The sequence below is a fragment of the Typopeltis vanoorti genome, chromosome 9 (genome assembly GCF_054136105.1).
Source record: "Typopeltis vanoorti isolate ZY-2024b chromosome 9, IOZ_Tvanoo_1.0, whole genome shotgun sequence".
In the NCBI taxonomy this organism is placed as follows: Eukaryota; Metazoa; Arthropoda; class Arachnida; order Uropygi; family Thelyphonidae; genus Typopeltis; species Typopeltis vanoorti.
Window position 1 is genome coordinate 2,686,608 of NC_143557.1, and position 18,821 is coordinate 2,705,428.

The window sequence follows — 18,821 nt, forward strand, 5'->3', positions numbered from 1 at the left end:
TTCTCAACCGTTTCTCAAGTATACTGGCGTAGATCTTGCCAGGAACACTCAGTAGGGAAATACCTCTGTAATTCTCACATTCAGTTTTATTTCCCTTTTTATATATACTATTAGAGCTCTACTCCAATCATCAGGAATTTGTCCCCCAGTCCAAGCTTTCTGAACTATGCAGTGCAGCCACTGTAAGACGTTTATACCACCATACTTCAGCATTTCTGGTCGAATATCATCTAATCCTAATGCCTTTCCACATTTCAAGCCTTTGATGGCTTTTTCTACTTCAAGTATGTATTCCTGACTGCATGCGTGGTCGGTGTTTTTTACCACTGTGCTGTTGTCGTGACGTTCTATTTTCATGTTGTGTTCTAATTTACCATCTAGTTTCAAGTCACTCTTATAAATAAAATAACTAATTGCGAATTGATCACCGATCCAAAAGTAGGGAAATTTATAATTATACTGCGCCACCCTATTTTTAGATTAGTCTATATAAAATAGTAGGATCAATTCTTAATTAAGTTAGCAGTCTTCTCATTAGGCCGAGTCATTTATTATTATTCTACTTGGGGCACCCGCAAGATTCGAATTTTTTATGAATGGTGCAATAAAAGGGAGTTCAGGCAAACACAATATTTGGATTAACAAAATAAAACATTTAATATACGATATATAGCAAATACATGAATTAATTCTACTTTTAAATGAAACAATACAAATAACTTAATACATCTTGCTAAGTCACTCATTCCAATTCAATGTTCTAAACTTTAACATACAATTCACTGCTTCAAAATTATAAATTTTCCTAATTCAAGTTAATAAAACAAAACATCTCATTTGATCAGTCTGCACACATCTATCCGTTGTACTTAATGTTTAAATTCACAGCAGGCACTAATCAAGGTAGACATTATTCCAAGCAATCTTATTTCGGACCTTGAACTTCAAAGATATGCTATAGTTCATGTTAGAATAAACAAACATGTATGACTACTCTTACCAGATACAATCTTTAATACATCAATTTATTGCGAGCACACTTATGAATTAACTTATTTGAGCTAGCGGAACACATTAAATAAAATTCTCCAACGCTTTAACTGAACTACTGTTAATCGCGCTTCACTACTCTAAAAAAACACAGCAATAGGGTACTGATATCCTTCCTTGTTTACTTTCCTGCAACTAGTTAAATTCATTATAATTCTTCTCAGGGCAACATAGAATTAAGACGTAATCCTAAATTAACTGGAACTAATCAGAATTTCCCATTGAATGTCCAGTTCTTTATTTATCCGATTACGACATCAATTTTCCTCTATAACAACAGCTGATTTCACTTGCAGCTGAGTATAAGATTCACTACATTTCTTGCTTACTTCTAAACACTATGCTCTTGAATTTCTGCCCTAAAGAATTTACAATTTTCTTTCACTTCCTTGCTTATATCCTACTTTCCTTCAGGCTCTGCAAAACTCTTCCCTTTTCTTTCTATAAAATTCTTATTGCCTCCCTTTCTCCTTTTTGGTTCCAAGGTCACGCACTCTTCGACTCGTGCTTGTTTATTTCATGCGTCTCCATGACAACGCATGAACGTAAAACTTTTGCTAATGTAATACAACGCTCTACTCTTACATAAGTGATTACATAACATTAAATTTTACAAATAAGAATAAACAGAATATTTGAGCTACTTAATCAGCTCCTTCATTACGTATACAATTATTCATAATACACTTTTCTTTACTTTACATATATATTTTAGTTATCATAAATTTCTACACATATTATTATTTAATAAATTAATAGTAGGTTAAGTTTAGAATAAATATTTAAATAGTAATCCTTAATTAAGGAACAATAAATAATCTTTATACAAATTATGATTAATATATAATAAGCAATGTTAAATGTGAATGAAAAAAAAATAAATTACACAACATATTTTCATTCACAATTTAACACTGTCATCACTGCTTGTTTCATTTAGCAGTTTTTCAAAATAATTACTCTATACTTCAAGGATATCTTTTTCTCCCATTTTCATGTCACCTTTATCATCTCTAACTCCTTTTACAGCACTCTTTCCTCCGTTCCTAAGCTTCTTCAACAACCTCCAGAATATTTTGCCACCTTCTTGATATTTATTTTCTATGTTCTTGCCAAAGTCCTCCCATGAATTTTGTTTAGTTAGTTTTACACAGTGTTTATCTTTCTTACATTTGTCTCTGTAATCTCTAAGAGCACAGGCTGACTTATTTGCCGGGAACTTTTGATATGCTTTCTTCTTTTCCTTCACTGCCTCTTTAACTTCCTGTGTCCACCATGGAGTTCTGATTTTTCTATCCATGCAGACAACCTCATCACATGCCTCTCTGGCTGAATCAATCAGGGTTTTCTTCAAGGTTTGCCACTGAATCCCCAAGGTTTGGTTCTTGTTCTCAAAATCTTTCATTTTTCCTTCAATAATCTTTGTGTGTTTTATTCTACAGTTCACAACTGAGAGCTGCTCAACTTTTATTCGCTTTAAAACTTTCTTACATGTTATTCTTTTCAATATGAAATTCAATTTTATCCTGCTCAAGACTAAATAGTGATCACTTACAATTTCAAATCCTTATACACTCTGGTATCCTGCACCAGGGAGAAAACATCACTATCAACAATAACATAGTCAATGAGACTTTTCTTATTCCTTGCCTCTTCTCTCCATGTTAATTTGTTCACATTTTATGTTGGAACATGGTGTTAATAATAACAAGTTCATGTCCTGAGCAGAAATCCAACAGGTATTTGCTGTTATTATTAGCTTTGCTCTTTTCTCCAAATTTTCCCAAAATATTTTTGTATGTCTGACAATCATTTCCTACTCTGCTATTTAGATCCCCAACAAGGACCAACTTTTCCTTTTTCATTGTGTCAGTTGCTTTTTCTAAACCCTCAAAAAATTCCTCCACTTCTACCTTAGTAGAACCTTCTGTAGGACCATAGGCACAAATAAGTCTCATTGTCCAGTTCCCCATTCTCATATTTGCCCACATTACTCTACTTGAGACTGACTGCCATTCAAGAAGATTAGCCTCGTATTTTGTGTTGAATACTATGGCTGCTACTCCTTTTCCTTGATTGTCATTGCCTGAATATAACATTTTGTATTTATTGCTCAGAAAGATCTCACCAGTTTTTGTCTTTTTTTGTTTCAGTCACCCCTATTATGTCGATCTGGTACTTATCTAATTCCTCAGCTATTTCCATTTCTTTGCCATTCAGGCTTCTTATGTTGATAGTACCGATCTTTAACTCTGGTGATGTTGAGTTGGGGTGTGATTTCAGATTTGTTCCAGTAGCTGACTTTTCTCTGTTCGCCCTGGTTCTCTGGCGAAAACAATGGGGGCCTTGTTTAACTGGGCGACGCCCCAGCCAGCATGAAATTTTGTCATGTTGTACCATCATTTTGTATATTGGTTTAAGCCAATAAGAATACAATTTGGTCAGCTAAATCCCAAATTGCCAGCCCATCCTTGTTCGTTCAGTGTCCAGGTAGATACCCAACAGGGTGCAACACGAGAAGGTGAGGATTGGACATTAGGTCAGAATTCCTGGTTGGTTCTCCGCATTCCTTTAAAGGCTATGTGGAGGTCTCCTCTCAGTTATACAGCTTTGACCCTTATCTGTATTATTTAAAGTTAGATTTTCAATTAAGGTTTTAAAATGGGTAGTTTTTTACATAGGATTTGGTAAGACCAGTGAGTGGATCAGTACAAACTTTGTTTTCTTACACTTGGATAAAGGATGAAACCATGAATATAATTTATTTGAATCTTTAATTTATGGAGAAGAAATTAAAATGTCATGAACAACAATGCATATAAAAATATTATTGAAATGAGTCTGAGAGTGGGAAAATCTGAGATGTGAGTAAGTATTAAGTAGAAGACCCTCTTTAAATATCATTAAATATTTTTGGGAGGTTTATGATGCACCACCCCAGACAGAATGATATTCTCAAATCAGATGAATTTGGAATTTATGTTGTGTTAATAATAGAATTTAATAACAGAACCTGATTTTGAACATGAAGCTGAAAATTAAATCTTCATGTTCATCCAATTTGTTCATGTTCATTCCAATTTATTATAAATTCAGATGAATTTATTTTCATTTCCTAATATCCATCCAATAACCAACCTCCTCTCCATTCCCATCTCTCTTACATTATATCACTTTCTATATCTATATGTTAAATGCTCTAATGACATCTAAAAATATCACTTGTGTACTTGTGAGTGTCCATTATACGCTCTATGAGAGGGTGGTCTGAAAAGTTCTGATAAACACCTAGAACAAAAATGATATTAAAGCGATTGATATAACCACAACAAAGAACATATAAGGATATATATATAAGAACATTAGTTACCTTCATAACTCTGCTACTAGTATGTTCTTTCTTGTGGTTATATCAGTTGCTTTAATATCACTTTTGTTTTAGATGTTTATCAGAACTTTCCAGACCTCCCTCGTATTTGTTACTTTATCAGACTATGAAAGCAAATTGCTAATGCAAAACTTTCCTTTGTAAATCCATACTCACCATCTTTGAGAATGTTATACTTGTTAATCCAATATGTATTGTAATTTTAACCAACCTTCCTATTACCTTATCCATAACTGCAGACATTCATTTAAGTCTAATTGGAAACCTGTAAAACATATGTTATCTATATATCATCCAACCCAGTCTTAACATCAAACTTATTCAATATCTCATACAACTTATCCATTCATTCATTTCCTCTCCACTTGGATCTTCAGATTGATCATTCCCAAAGGGGAGTAACCATCAGAATATCCTTACCATACCATAGGCAGTACTTTGCTTAGGATTGTAATATCATGCCATTTAATACTCTATTGTTTACATTCCTTCTATGTGTACATGCATTTTCTTATCTTTATTGCTCATGACCTTCATGTCCAAGATGAAATATTGATTTAATAAATAAATAAATAAAAGTTATTGACATCGGTAAAGTTTCTGTTGCCATTACTTTACTCATATTGAAATTCTAGTATTAGCTCAACATTTTTTTTTATTAATTCAACTAACTTCTTATCCAGCCATGATGTACTTCTTCAGTAAAATTTCAGTAAAGAAGAAGCTTCTTTTTTTTTGTTATCCCATGAGAGATACAAGAAACTATAGCACATCAGTGCAGTGTATAAAGTGCAGATAAGGATTGAGAAAGCAGAAATCTATTGACCTTTTCTTTAAATGTTTAAGGACTAGGTGTTGCAGATCTTTATGTAAGTTATGTGTAGGAATTACATGGTTTGTCAAAGGAGTAGAATGAATTGAGTCTATAATCTGCAAAGCTATGGATAAGATTTGTAGTGATTAAAAGTAGGTTATTTATGTGTAAGAGATGGAAGGTAAGTGATAGAATGGAGTCCTAAGGTACTCCTGCATTGGTAGCAAAGCTTGAAGAGAGTGCCATCTGCTATGACATGCAGCAAACAACCAGAGAGAAAGCTGGCTATCCAGTTGTAAAGCAAAGCTTCATGCCAAACATAATCAGAATCCTTGGAAATATCAAGGGCAACAGTGCTTGTTTCTCCTAATCTTTGCACATGTCCAGTGGTATGTAAAGTAGGCTAAGAGATCAGCCATGTATCGATTAGCAAAATCCATACTGGTGGTTACTGATTAACTGCTGAGCTTCTAGGTAGTGAATGTTACTGTTCATAAATTTCTCGATTATTTTGGAAAAGAAAGATTGAAGTGATGGCATTTGGTCAGTAGTTAGACAGTCGGTTTTTGTCTGCCTTTTTTTGAAATGAGTTGAATATATGCTGCTTCCATGAGATGGGATAGGTGCCAACTGAGTATTTAAGATTGAAGAGATGGTAAAGGACAGGTTAGCTCTTGAAGCACAACATGTGAGTACAATAGGAGAGATGCCGTCAGAACCAGAAACTTTGTGGTATTCAGATGGCCAATATTCAACTTATGTCTTTTTGCTGAAACACCACAGGTAGCATACAGTGCTCAGTTGTTAGCATGGAAGGAGGTGATTTGCCTTCATCTATTATTATTATTATTATTGTTCCAGGAAACTCCAACGAGTCGACAGACTCATCGAGGGAGGCCCTAACATCATGTCAAGAACAACTATTCAACATTCACACAGTATCTATCATACCTTGCCTTGAACTCACTCACGGTCGTAGCACCCACAACAGACTCTGGAAGCTTATTCCACTCATTTACCACTCTCCAAGTAAAGAACCTAGCTCTAACACCCTTGTCAACCACGCTCTTGCCCAGCTTCCATGCATGGCCCCTAGTCCTCCCACCACCAGTCATATTTTCAAAAATATCTTCTGGATCAATCTTATAAAAACCCTTCAGTAATTTGAATGTCTCAATCATATCACCCCTCCTTCGCCTATCGTCCAATTTCTGCAACCCACAAATCTTCAACCTATTCTCATAAGGTTCATTCCACAGACCTGCTATCATCTTGGTCACTCGTCTCTGGACCCTCTCCACTTCCTCCCCATCACGAAGAAACCCTGGTGCCCATAGCTGGGCACAGAAGTCCAGATGGGGTCTTATCAAGGCTCGATACAGAGGAACAACAACTTGTTCGTCTCTGCATGTTAAGGTATTTTTCAGAAGCCAAGTGATTTGGTGAGCTGTTTTAGTTACTTTTGCAATGTGCCCCCTAAACTTCAACTCCCTATCCACCAACACTCCCAAATCCCTGGCCTCATCAATCACCTGGAGTATAATTCCACCAATGCGATATACTGCTGCTATTCTTTTCACCAAAAGTGCATAACCTTACACTTTGCCACATTAAATTGACATCCATTTTTCCTAGCCCAGTCCTCCAAACTATCCAAATCATCCTGTAAAATTTTGACATCTTGTGCACTCACAATTGCTCTACCCAACTTTGCATCATCAGCAAACAAGTGAACACTTCCTCTCAGATCCTTTCCAATATCATTGATGAACAAATTGAAAAGCAGTGGTCCAAGAACAGAGCCCTGTGGCACTCCACTAGTCACAAGATGTCTTTTAGACTCCACTCCTGAATAAACCACTCTTTGATATCTCTCCTTCAACCACCCTCTTATCCATCTCACCAACCCTATATCTATACCCATCTGCTCCAGTTTACTGATTAGGGTTCCATGTGGTATCCTATCAAAGGCCTTGGCGTGGTCCAGTAGTATCACTGTAAACCCATTACCCCTATCCAGTTCAGCCGTCACTGTGTTATAAAACGTGAGCAAGTTACTGAGGCATGATCTACCCTTCACAAAACCATGTTGTCCCCCATACAATATCCTATTTTCATCTATCCAATCCTGTATTCTTTTCTTGACTAATTTCTCTAAGACCTTGACAATGATTCCTGATATGCTAATCGGTCGGTAATTTACAACAGCAGTCTTGGAACCACCTTTATGCAGTGGAACTATTTTCCCCTCTTTCCACCCACTCGGGACTAACCCAGACCCGAGACTCAAATTAAACAAAATGATCAAGGGTACTGACAATTCTTTAGCTGCTTTTCGTACAACACGAGCTGGTATACCATCCAATCCCACAGATGTATTGACATTGAGGTTATGCAATAGACTACTCACCTCCACTTCATTAACCACAATTCCCGTATAATCTACTGGTTTATTCGTTTCTGCAATGTCACCACCTGGATGATATATACTTGCAAAGTGCTCACTCAGTAACTCAACTATATCTACTGATTCAGTTACCTCCCTACCATCGGCATTCTTTAAAATCAATCTGCCATGTACATTTTTCCTTTTACTTGCTACATATCTAAAAAACTGTTTATGATTCTCTTTAGCCTGCATGGCCAATGTTCTTTCGTAATCCTTTTTTGCTTTTCTTACCACACTCGTCACCCTTCTGGCCTGCGCTTTATACCGTTCATGTGCCTGCCGGTCATCCTTATCCTTAAATTCCCTCCATAGTTGTTTCTTTTTTTGCAACTCAAGCTTAATGGTGTTATTCATCCATTTAACCCCTACTTGATTTATTATTCGGACTCTAGGTATACAGTCAGCCATTGCTTCATGCAAGCACTTCTTAACTACCTCCCATGCACTATCAACTTCTAGTCCTTGCAGTTGTACATGCCATGGCACTGAACCAATCAAACTCCTAAGCTTGTCATACTTTCCAGCCCAATAATTCCACATGTACCCTGTCTTAATTGAAAATTCTACACCTTTAGCCACCTCCCAAGTTAAGACCCTATGATCACTCTCACCGATTGGTGGCAATGTGGTCATATTTGTTACAGCCAAATCCTCAGATGTAATTACTAGGTCAAGCACTCTCTGACCCCTAGTATTTTCCATTACATGCTGTCGCAGATAGTTATCCCTTAATAACCGCATAAAATCCGGTTCCTTCCTCCCGTGTGTCCTCTCCTCACTCCAATCAATGCGACCATAGTTGAAATCTCCCATAATAATCACCCTGCTTCCACCCATTTCTTCTATTTGCTTGTGCATACTGTCACCACCATCTTTTCCATCACCTGGTCTATAGCAACACCCAATTGTATATTTAGTTCTGCTAGCCACAATCTCACACCAAATGGCCTCAAATGTGCTCTTTTCTCTATCCTGCAATTCAACTTCTATTCTCCTTGGCTGGAGCTCATCAGCTATCATCAACAATACTCCTCCCCCCATTTTATTCTCTCTGTCATTCCTGAACACACTATACCCATCACATTCAATCCCACTAGTTATATCATCTACAGTCAGCCATGTTTCACTAATACCTATAACCTGTGGTCTGGAAGTGCCAACCATGGCCAAAAATTTTTCCTTCTTGTTCCTAATACTCCTAGTATTAGTGTACATGAATTTAAGACTCCCATTAGCCCCAACCCTACCTTGATGCCTTTTATTAACTATCCCACTCAGATTTGTTGTCCTTATTTGCTCTGGCATATTATATTCATTCTTACATTCAACTGCCTCCATAAGGACTGTATCTCTACTCCCCCCCCCCTAACAAATCTAGTTTCCCTGAATTTGCACATCCACTACATTCAGCAACACTTTCTCAAGTCTTCTTACACCGTAACCATTCAAATGCAAGCCATCCATCTTATATAGATCCTTTCGCCCATCAAACTCACTCCACACATCCACAAATTCCACACCACTCGTCATACATAACCCACGCATAAAGTCATTCGCAATTATAGCCCTCCTTTTAAACATTTCACTGTCATACCGTGGCAAAAGACTAATCATTCTCACTCTCTCACTCTTTTCTTTTGCTACCTCAAACAGTTCATTCAGGTCTTCTATCATTTCCATTTTATCTCCTTTCAAATCATTCGTACCTGCCACAACAGTCATTTCTTTCACCCTTTCCTTTTGCTCTCTAATAGACGCAGTTACGTCCTTTATGGTCACACCAGGTTGGTACGATTTTGTCAAATCCTCCACTAACACACCTCGTACTAACGAGTCTCCATACAGCACTCTATCCTTCATTTTGTTCATGTTCACATTCATACGTCTATTTTTCCTGTCATACCTTTTATTATTGGTTGGTTCATTCAGTCTACTTTTGTTCATGCACTCTAGCTGCTGTTTTGCTCTTTCTATCGCACTATTCAACAACGCCATCTCACTCAATGCATCCATCTCATCTTTTTTGTTCTCCGAGAAACCATTTATACTATCATTCACACATTCACACTCTCACAATTTTCATGTACAACCTTGCCGTTTCTTGTCATATCCCTATTTCCTTCATTCTGAAGGTTGACAAAAATATCACACTCACTTACATTTTCTACATACATTCAATCCTTTATTATCATCTAACCACACTCCGACCGCACTCCTCAAAGCGTACATTTCACAGCTAGTACACTGACTCATTTCTTTTATGCTACCGTTCTTTGATAACGATGGCGAACCTTCATTACTGGCCGCCATTTTCCTTCGCACAGGTGCCATTCTTATTTGCAACGTGTTTTGTCAAATTATACGTTATAACACACCAAAAATAGACGCACTAAAATACGCAAGGCAAACAAAACAAAACTACACAATATTAAGTAATTTGTATCGATAACTGAAAATGATACTTATTTTATCTGGAGCGTGCACGAACACTACACATTACGAATTCATCTAGCGGCCACTTCCCGACATAGATTATGTTATAAAACACTTTAGTACACTAACCACGCTAATGAAGCTCCAATAATATACCAAAATTACACACTTAAGTCCATTAAATTGAATCCAAAACACCAATAAAACTACAAAAAACACAAATCTCTCAGGAGCTCTCCGATAGCACGTCCGTTCACCAGCTAGCCTCGACTAGGACTCATCTATGCAAGAGTTAGAGGAAAAGAGTGATGCTAGTAAGTCAGTATTTTCTCAGAGTGCTGTAACAGTGATGCCATCTGGATGAGTTAGAGGTAGATGCAAGTGAGCAGAAGTTGCATCTGATGGCTTTTTGCAAAAAGCCAGAAGATACATCGTCCATTTGGATAAGAAGCAAGTTTTCTCCTGCTGGCCTTTATGAAGTTGGATTTGGGTTTCCTAATAATTGTTTCTCATTTATTGCATGTTTCCACATAGGATAAGTATGAAGCTGGGGTTTTTGATGCAGGCCATCTACAGTAAGTCAAGTTGATTTTTTTTGTTTTATTCAGCTGCTTTCTTACATCCTCTATTAAATCAAGGATTGGAAAGTGGATGGTAATTTTATATGGAATGAGGAATGTGAATGCCTTCATGTCATGGAATGATTTCTGTGACTCACTAAGTGCAGTTGTCTTGTCAGATCAGCAGAAGCAATAGTCATATCATGGAAAAGAAGAGTATACTAGTTTTCAGAGGTCATCCCACTTAGTACCTTTATAGGTGCCAAAAAACACAAGGCTAGGTGTGGCCAGAGGAGTGGTAATCTCTACAGTGTGTGTGTGGAAGGAGAACTAGTTTAAGAGAGATCGAGTATTGGCAAAGTGGAAGGGATTGAGAATTTGGGCTTACACGAGTTATTATTACACATTTTAAAAGCTTATGTCTGAAACATTGATAAAATGCATTTCTATTGCATTCTGTTAATATAATAGTCACATAGGTAACAGTGCTAATTATTTCTTTGTTAACATTGTTACCTATGCAACAAGTGAGGATGAGGCCTTAATTTTTGTTGCACTGAATAGAACAATGGATTATCTGTGCCATTTCTTTGAATTCCTGAACAGAGTCATTGAACTCAGTGTATGGTGCTTATTTCTGAGATCTTATTGTTTGAACATCTTTGAAATTCTTTTCATACAAATTTCTCCCAATGGTTCGATCTTTCTGACATGATATATTATACCATAGGAGCAAAAAATTTTATGTACGAAGGTGATTGAAAAGTTCTCTGCCTAACAATGAAAAAAACGAATTTATAATTTCAAAATTATTTTTATTTCTCAACATATTTTCCCTTAAGACTAATATATTTATTCTAGCTATGCTCCAGTGCCATTATCCCATTCTTGTAGTGGTTCTCAGTAAGATCTGCAAAATACCCTTCTACAGCTGCAATCACCTGTTGATTCAAAGAAAAACGCTGACCAGCGAGGAAGAGTTTTAATTTTGGGATGAGATAGAAGTCAGAGGGAGCCAAATCTGGGGAATAGGGTAGGTGTTCCAACAATTCATAGTACAGATCCCTTAATTTTCCCATTGCTAAAACACTTTTGTGAACAGGTGCATTGTCCTGATGAAAGATGATTTTTTTCTTCTGCAAACCAGGTCTTTTCTCAAAAATTTTTTTGTCTAGTCTAGTTAAAAGATCAGAATAATATTCTCCCGTTATTGTTTTACCCTTTTCAAGATAAGCAAAATACCTTTAGCATCCCAAAACACCGATGCCATGACCTTTCCTGCTGATGGAACCGACTTTGTCTTCTTTGTTGCTGAACAACTGGCTTCTGTCCACTGTTTTGACTGCTGTTTGGATTCTGGTGTGTAGTGGTGAATGTCTCATCCATAGTAATAAATCGACGCACAAAATCAGCTTTATTCTTGTTAAAATGCTCCAAGTACTGTTCAGAAATTTTCATGCGAGTGGGTTTTTGATCTGCTGTGAGCAAGCATGGCACATATCTTGCGCAAAGCTTTTTCATTTGCAGTTCTTCATGCAAAATGTATCCTACATGTTCTTTTGAAATGCTTATAGTCTGGTGTGTTACACTTTTTGGATGTCCTTGACGTAGATCATCTTCAAGGCTGGTATGGCCATGTTTAAACTCAGCAGCCCATTTCTCAATTGTTGAAAATGAAGGAGAAGAGTGCCCATAAACTTTTATGAACTTCGAATGAATTTCTTTTGGCATTAAACTTTCTTTTACAAAGAATTTTATTTTATAACTGCACAATACTCAAATTTATCCATTTCAAGGGATACAGACAACACTTTTACTTCAGACAGCTGTATAAAACAAACTACTTGATAGAATGACTGGCACTTTCTCATGGATGCTTATGACAGATGTACCAACTTGGAAAAAAAAAATCTTGCCAATAGTATTGCCATCTATGGTCAAGGCCGAGAACTTTTCATACCACCCTCGTATGCCTGGTTTCTTCAGAGATAGTTAAGATAGTTTAGGTGATCTTAAAATGGAAGGTATTTTCCTCAGAACTATAAATGCTACCTTCATGTTATGCAGTTTGTGACATTTTTAACATATAACAGAGTGATTGCACCATTGTAGTTATTTTCATGACTGAAAGGTTTCACAATGTTTTTTTGTAGGATATCATTAAAATTTTTTAACTGTAGTAATTTTTATTGAAATATCTCTTAGGTAGTTCTTATTTTTTCTTGTTTTCATCACTACACTAAATATGGCACAAGTTGTATCCATAAGGGTTAGTTGTTATCTATTTCCAGACAAGATAATGGCAGAAAGTGTTTTTTTTTTAGACTGCAAATGTTATTTGTTTTGGTTGGAGACCTTGGTCATTTTGGTATTAATTATTATCCCTAGTGTGTTTTTTCTGTTAACCATCAAGGGGTACTTTGGGAAGTTGAGATTAGATATTGAGTCAAAGTCCCTGTTAATTCTTTACATTTGTTACAGGTAACATAAAGATCTCTTCTTAGTTTATTGTATTGAAATTGGTATGAAAAGGCTTAGGTGCTATTAATTATTGATAATAGTGCTTCATGGTATAAACAACACTCGGCAAAGAAAAATAAATTGATTTATTGAACTTACTAATATTTTGCTGGTGTTTCTACCCAGCATCACAGCAAAACAATTCTAATCCCATATATAAAAGGCACATCAGAAAAAATAGCTAAAGTTCTCTATAAATATTATCTCCATGGCACTTTTAAACCACTCATGAGAGCTGGTTTAAAAATCAAGAGAGCAGATGAAGCTACCTTCATCTGCTCTCTTGAAGCATATCAAGTTTTTGTACCTGTGGTTTTGGCCTACTTTGGACTGGCTGGTAGATCAGTTAAAATCTGCCCTGAAAAACACAAAAATTACATCTGTAATAATTTTTATGTTAAGTTGGGACCAGATGACCTTGCTCTGAATACTCTTTCAAATAGGATTAAATGTAGTAAAACATCAGTTTTACACAGAAGTTGCTATAGGTCCAAAAGACTGTTTTTAGAATCAGCATCTGCTTTGAGGCAGCTGTCCAGTCTCATCAAGTATGGTTGCATTAATCTGCTAAAAATCTGAACAGTCATTCTTTGACCAGATAGCCTGACCTCTCCCAATTAACTTTATGATTATCTGGCCCATAGAGAGTACCTCGTTAGGACATTAGTTCTGTGTCAGTTATACAAATTGAATTGTTTCTAATGATTTAGTATTGATTAAGATGATCCCTAGTGTTATAACTAAGGATTAATATGATGTCCACCTTGACACTTATAATTTGTGCTATGATGATGCTGAGTAAAAAAACTTTGAAATATTAGTAAGTTCAATTAATAATTTTTTTCTTCTTTAGGTGTTGTTTATACTGTGAAGTACTGTTATGAATAGTTCAATCATTTTTACTTACAGCACCATTTTGTACTTAGTAATTAAACTTTTTTTTTTTAACTTAGTAGCTTTACCAGCAATTATCTATGTTCTTTAAACCATTTAATGCATATTGCATGAAAAAAATGTGATTTCTTTTTTGAAGACTGATAAGATGTGTTTATTAAAGTAAAATGTCATTCATAATTATAAAATTACTTTTCACAATTTTTTCTGCTTTAAATTTATTTTAGGTACTTGGAATAGGAGAAGAAAAAGTACTTCAGCTTACTAGACATGAAAGAACTAAAATTTTATCTGAGAGAATTGCCTCAGTAGTACGTTCCTCATCACAGCATATGTTACCTCTTGATCAGTTATATAATAATTATTCAAAAATGTATGGCCATGCTTTAAAAGTAGAAGATTTTGGTGCTTCAGATTTAAAAGAATTACTTAAAAATATAAAAAGTTCTCTAAAGGTAATCTTATGACATTGTGATTATATTTTTAAACAGATTATAGTGAGTTTATTTTAACCTAAGTACATTCTGGCCTAATGTAGCTGTACATTGAACATCTCTTTGCATTGGGCTTTTTGAATTACTTAATTCAGTGTCAAATTAAGTGCTCAAGGGCAAAAAAAAAAAAAAAAAAAAAAAAACCGATGAGTATACATTCGCTTCTATGTTAATAAGTTACTGTGTAGTCCACACAAAGCCATGTATTGTACTTACTATCCTCTACTCCGTTACAGGAATGTCCTTGTATACTTCTTCTTTCAACCTTTTGGTTCTTTCCACTGCTGGACGAAGGTCTTCCCCATGATTTTCCAGATCACTCGGTTTTCTGCCTCTCCCATCCATCTCACGCCTGCAATTTGTTCCAGTTCATCCCTCCACCTTCTTCTCGGTCTTCCTCTTTGTCTTGCTCCATCCATTGGTCTCCACTCTGTTGTTTTTCTAGTCCATATCCCATCACTGCATATGGCAATATGGCCAGCCCATCTCCACTTAGCCTGTTTAAGTGGAGATGGGCTGGCCATATTGCCAGCCCATCTACAGTTTACAATATCCATGACACCTGTTTGAGATCTTATCCAGGTATTTGTCTCCCTATCTCTTAATGTTATTTTTAGCATACTACTTTCCAGGCGATATTGTGTTGTTCTCAGCTTTTTGTTTTGTGCTTCTGTTAAAGTCCATGTTTCTCCTCCATATGTTAGAACAGGAAGTATGCACTGGTTGAAAGCTTTCCTTTTTAGACTCATAGGGATGTCACTTCTGAATATGTCTCTCATTTTCCCATAATCCATCCATTCAAGGTGAATTCTTTGTTCAATCTCTTTTCTTTGGCACTCCTCAAAGGATAACAATTGACCCAAATATACATGTGAATTAACTTGTTCTATTTTATGGTTTTCAACTTTGGCAGTTCTATGGTTAATATATTTATTTGTCATTATTTTTGTTTTTTCTCTATTTATTTTTAATCCAATTACTCTGGAGGCTTCATTTATCTGGTTTAACCTTTCTTCTAGATAAATTAAACATATTTGGTCGTTTGATAATTAAACATAGAAATTTATTGTTTTAATACTGACCATATTGTAATGCGTACAAACATCTTACATTCTTTGCCAACCTGTTTCGCTAGCAAACTGTCTAGCTTTATCAAGGCTTTGACGGAAAAGCATAAAAAAATAGTAAATACAAATTGAAAGGAACATAAAAAACGTCGTGAACAATCTAGTAGCTAAGGTTACACGTTCACGTGACAGAGACTGAAAGGACTTATTGTTCTTATTCATTATCACGCATGCGTGTTTGTTGTAAACGCGTAATGTGATTACTGGCTAGCTGTAGTTCAGATGGATTTAGAGAGAGAGGATCAGGTTTTCCACGAACTGTTTAGAATAGTACCCTGATTTCTGTTGAGGTTTCCACCGGTTATTAATAAGTTACAATAAGTCCTTTCAGTCTCTGTCATGTGAACATGTAACCTTAGCTACTAGATTGTTCACAACGTTTTTTATGTTCCTTGCAATTTGCATTTACTATTTTTTTATGCTTTTCCATCAACGCCTGGATAAAGCTAGACAGCTTGCTGGCAAAACTGGTTAATGTAAGATGTTTGTATGCATCACAATGTGGTCAGTATTAAAACAATAACTTTGTGTGTTTAATCTTTCTTCTAGATCTTCAAGATTATCTGTTATTAGGACAATATCATCTGAAAATTTCAGATGATGCAGCATTTCTCCATTTATGTTTATTCCTTTTGTTTCCCAGTCAAGACTTCTAAAGACTTCCTCTAGTGCAGCTGTAAATAATTTGGGAGATATGGTGTTGCCTTGTCGGATGCCTTTTTGTATTGGGAACTTTTCACTGTTTTTATATAATTTAATTACAGAAGTTGCATTATTGTAAATATGTTTTAGTGTTTTGATATAGGTTTCTCAGTTCCCTGGGTTTCAAGTGCTTTTAGTGTTGCAGATGTTTTAACTGAATCAAATGCTTTTTCATAGTCTATATAGGCCAGACATAGGGGTTTATTGTATTTAATTGATTTTTCAATGAACTGTCTTAATGTGTGAATATGGTCCAAAGTATTGTAATTCTTTCTAAATCCAGCTGGTTCACAGGATTGCATTCCCTCTAGTTTAGATTTTATTCTATTATTTATAATTTTTGTGAAAACTTTATATATGGTGGGGAGTAGGGTTATAGGTCTGTAGTTTTTAATTTTTTCCTTATTGCCCTTTTTAAAAATTAATATTAGAAGTGAATTGTTCCAATTTTTTGGAATTTTTCTCTGTTTTAGGCATTTATTCAAGAGTTTAGTCAGTTGCTTGATGACAGGGCTTCCTCCTAGTTTTAAGAAGTCTACCATAATTCCATCTTCTCCTGGGATCTTTCCATTCGTCATTTCCCACAGTGCCATTTCCACTTCACCTTGTAAGATCTCAGGGGCATCATGTTCTTCCTCACTCAAGTTATCCATAGATGATTCTTGGATGTCCCAGTCTTTGTCTTCATAGAGTTCAATATAAAATTTCTGAATTCTTTTGATTATTGCATATCTATTTTTATAAGTTCACCATTTTTTCCTCTTACAGCAGCTATTTCCTTTTTTCCAACTGATAATGTTCATTTTAGGACCTTCATATTACTATTGTTTTTCTATTGTTTCTTTAATTTTCCTAGTATTATACGATCTAAGTTCATGTTTCATCCTTTTATGTATAGTTTTAAAAATTTCTGCATATTCTATTTTATTGGTGTCATTCAAATCTCTTTTCATATCTCTTCTTTTCTTCATCACATCTAAGGTTTCCTGTCTTAGTTTTTTCACTCTTTGGTGTCTTTTTACACCTCCTATTTCTAGTGCACAATTCAAGATAGATTTTGTTAATATTTCTTTAGTGTCACTTTTAATATTTCGCTTGTATACAGGGGCTTGACAAACGATACAAAATCCTGAACACCATGCAGAAATATTTTACTCGTCCATGACCCTGCTCCCATTTTTTATGTTGCAGTTAGTCAATAAGAGTTCCAAAAAATTATTGATAGTGCTGTACATGGCTGGAAAAGTTATTTATTTTTATTATTATTATTAAATAAAAAATATGCTATTTTATCTGCTCTGCAGTTATTTGTCACAAGTGAGTGGACAAGAGTGTTTATTTAACTAGGCTTATATTCAAAGTTTCTAGATTATTTAACCCTTAGCCTATCCACAGTACTCATATTATCCATTATACTGAGAATGACACACTATCTTATTTCATAACACAGACTAATCTATCTGTTACTGGCAGATCACACCATCAGAAGAGTATAATATAATGTATCAAACACTGCATATTTCTTTCCAGATCACAGAGAATGTGACATTTGCTCTTCAGTTAGATAGACCTGGGTTTAAATCTTGTTAGTGATGTAAAGAACATTTATAAGGACTTCTCAACTAAGAATTAACTCATATCATATGGATGGCTTTAGAGTTCCCTCCTAGAAATCCAGAATTTTTTTTCATGCTATAAAACAGGGAAACTAGTCAGAGAACATCATTTCAATTAGTAGACATGATACCAGCATTAGTTGCTTCTGCTATAATTCCAATCATCCTGCAAGTGCATTATCACTAAAACGTCTATGTAGAACTCTTATGCAGATATAAGTACATTAATAAATACCCAATATATTATTGTAAACATAAATTATGATTTATTTTATTTATTTATTCTTATGGCAAAAGGAATACAGAACAGCTACAGGTCAGTGTCCAGTCTGAAAAGCCAATCCATGGCGTCATCCATCACCATGAAATTTTAGCCTTAGACAGTCATTCACAATAAGGGTTGTCTAACAGCCTCCATTTATGTAGTAGGTAGCCACATCTGCCCTGGTTAGTTCTGATCCTGTTGATTGATGACTAAATCTTCCTAGGAAGAGAAAAACCAGGCTGAAGAATACAGGGATCTCCTACCAGGAAGCCGTTTGTTGGGAGATTGTTGGACCAGTATTCTCTCCACATGTCAGATGTTGATGGCAGGGCAGCTGAAGAGAGTTCATCCATGGACCAGAAAGGCTTTCTAGATTTTAGGCGAAGACCAGGTGGATTTATAAGAGTGGTGCAGGGACAGGAGTGGGTTGTTCATTGCTTTATTAAATTCTTTAATCGAGGCTTGTCTTTTCTGTATGTTTGGTTGAGCAATGTTAGATAAGACAGGCA

General features: G+C 35.6%; 1 protein-coding gene across 3 annotated transcripts in view; it reads left to right on the top strand.

Moving 5' to 3' along the window:
- Positions 1-18,821, top strand: part of Marf1 (meiosis regulator and mRNA stability factor 1-like protein) — a 655,603-nt gene that overhangs the window by 524,111 nt on the left and 112,671 nt on the right. For all 3 annotated transcript variants that reach the window (XM_090397518.1, XM_090397519.1, XM_090397520.1), the window contains one exon: positions 14,336-14,563. In XM_090397518.1, the coding sequence (XP_090253644.1) occupies positions 14,336-14,563 (228 nt within the window). The remainder of the gene's footprint in view (positions 1-14,335; positions 14,564-18,821) is intronic.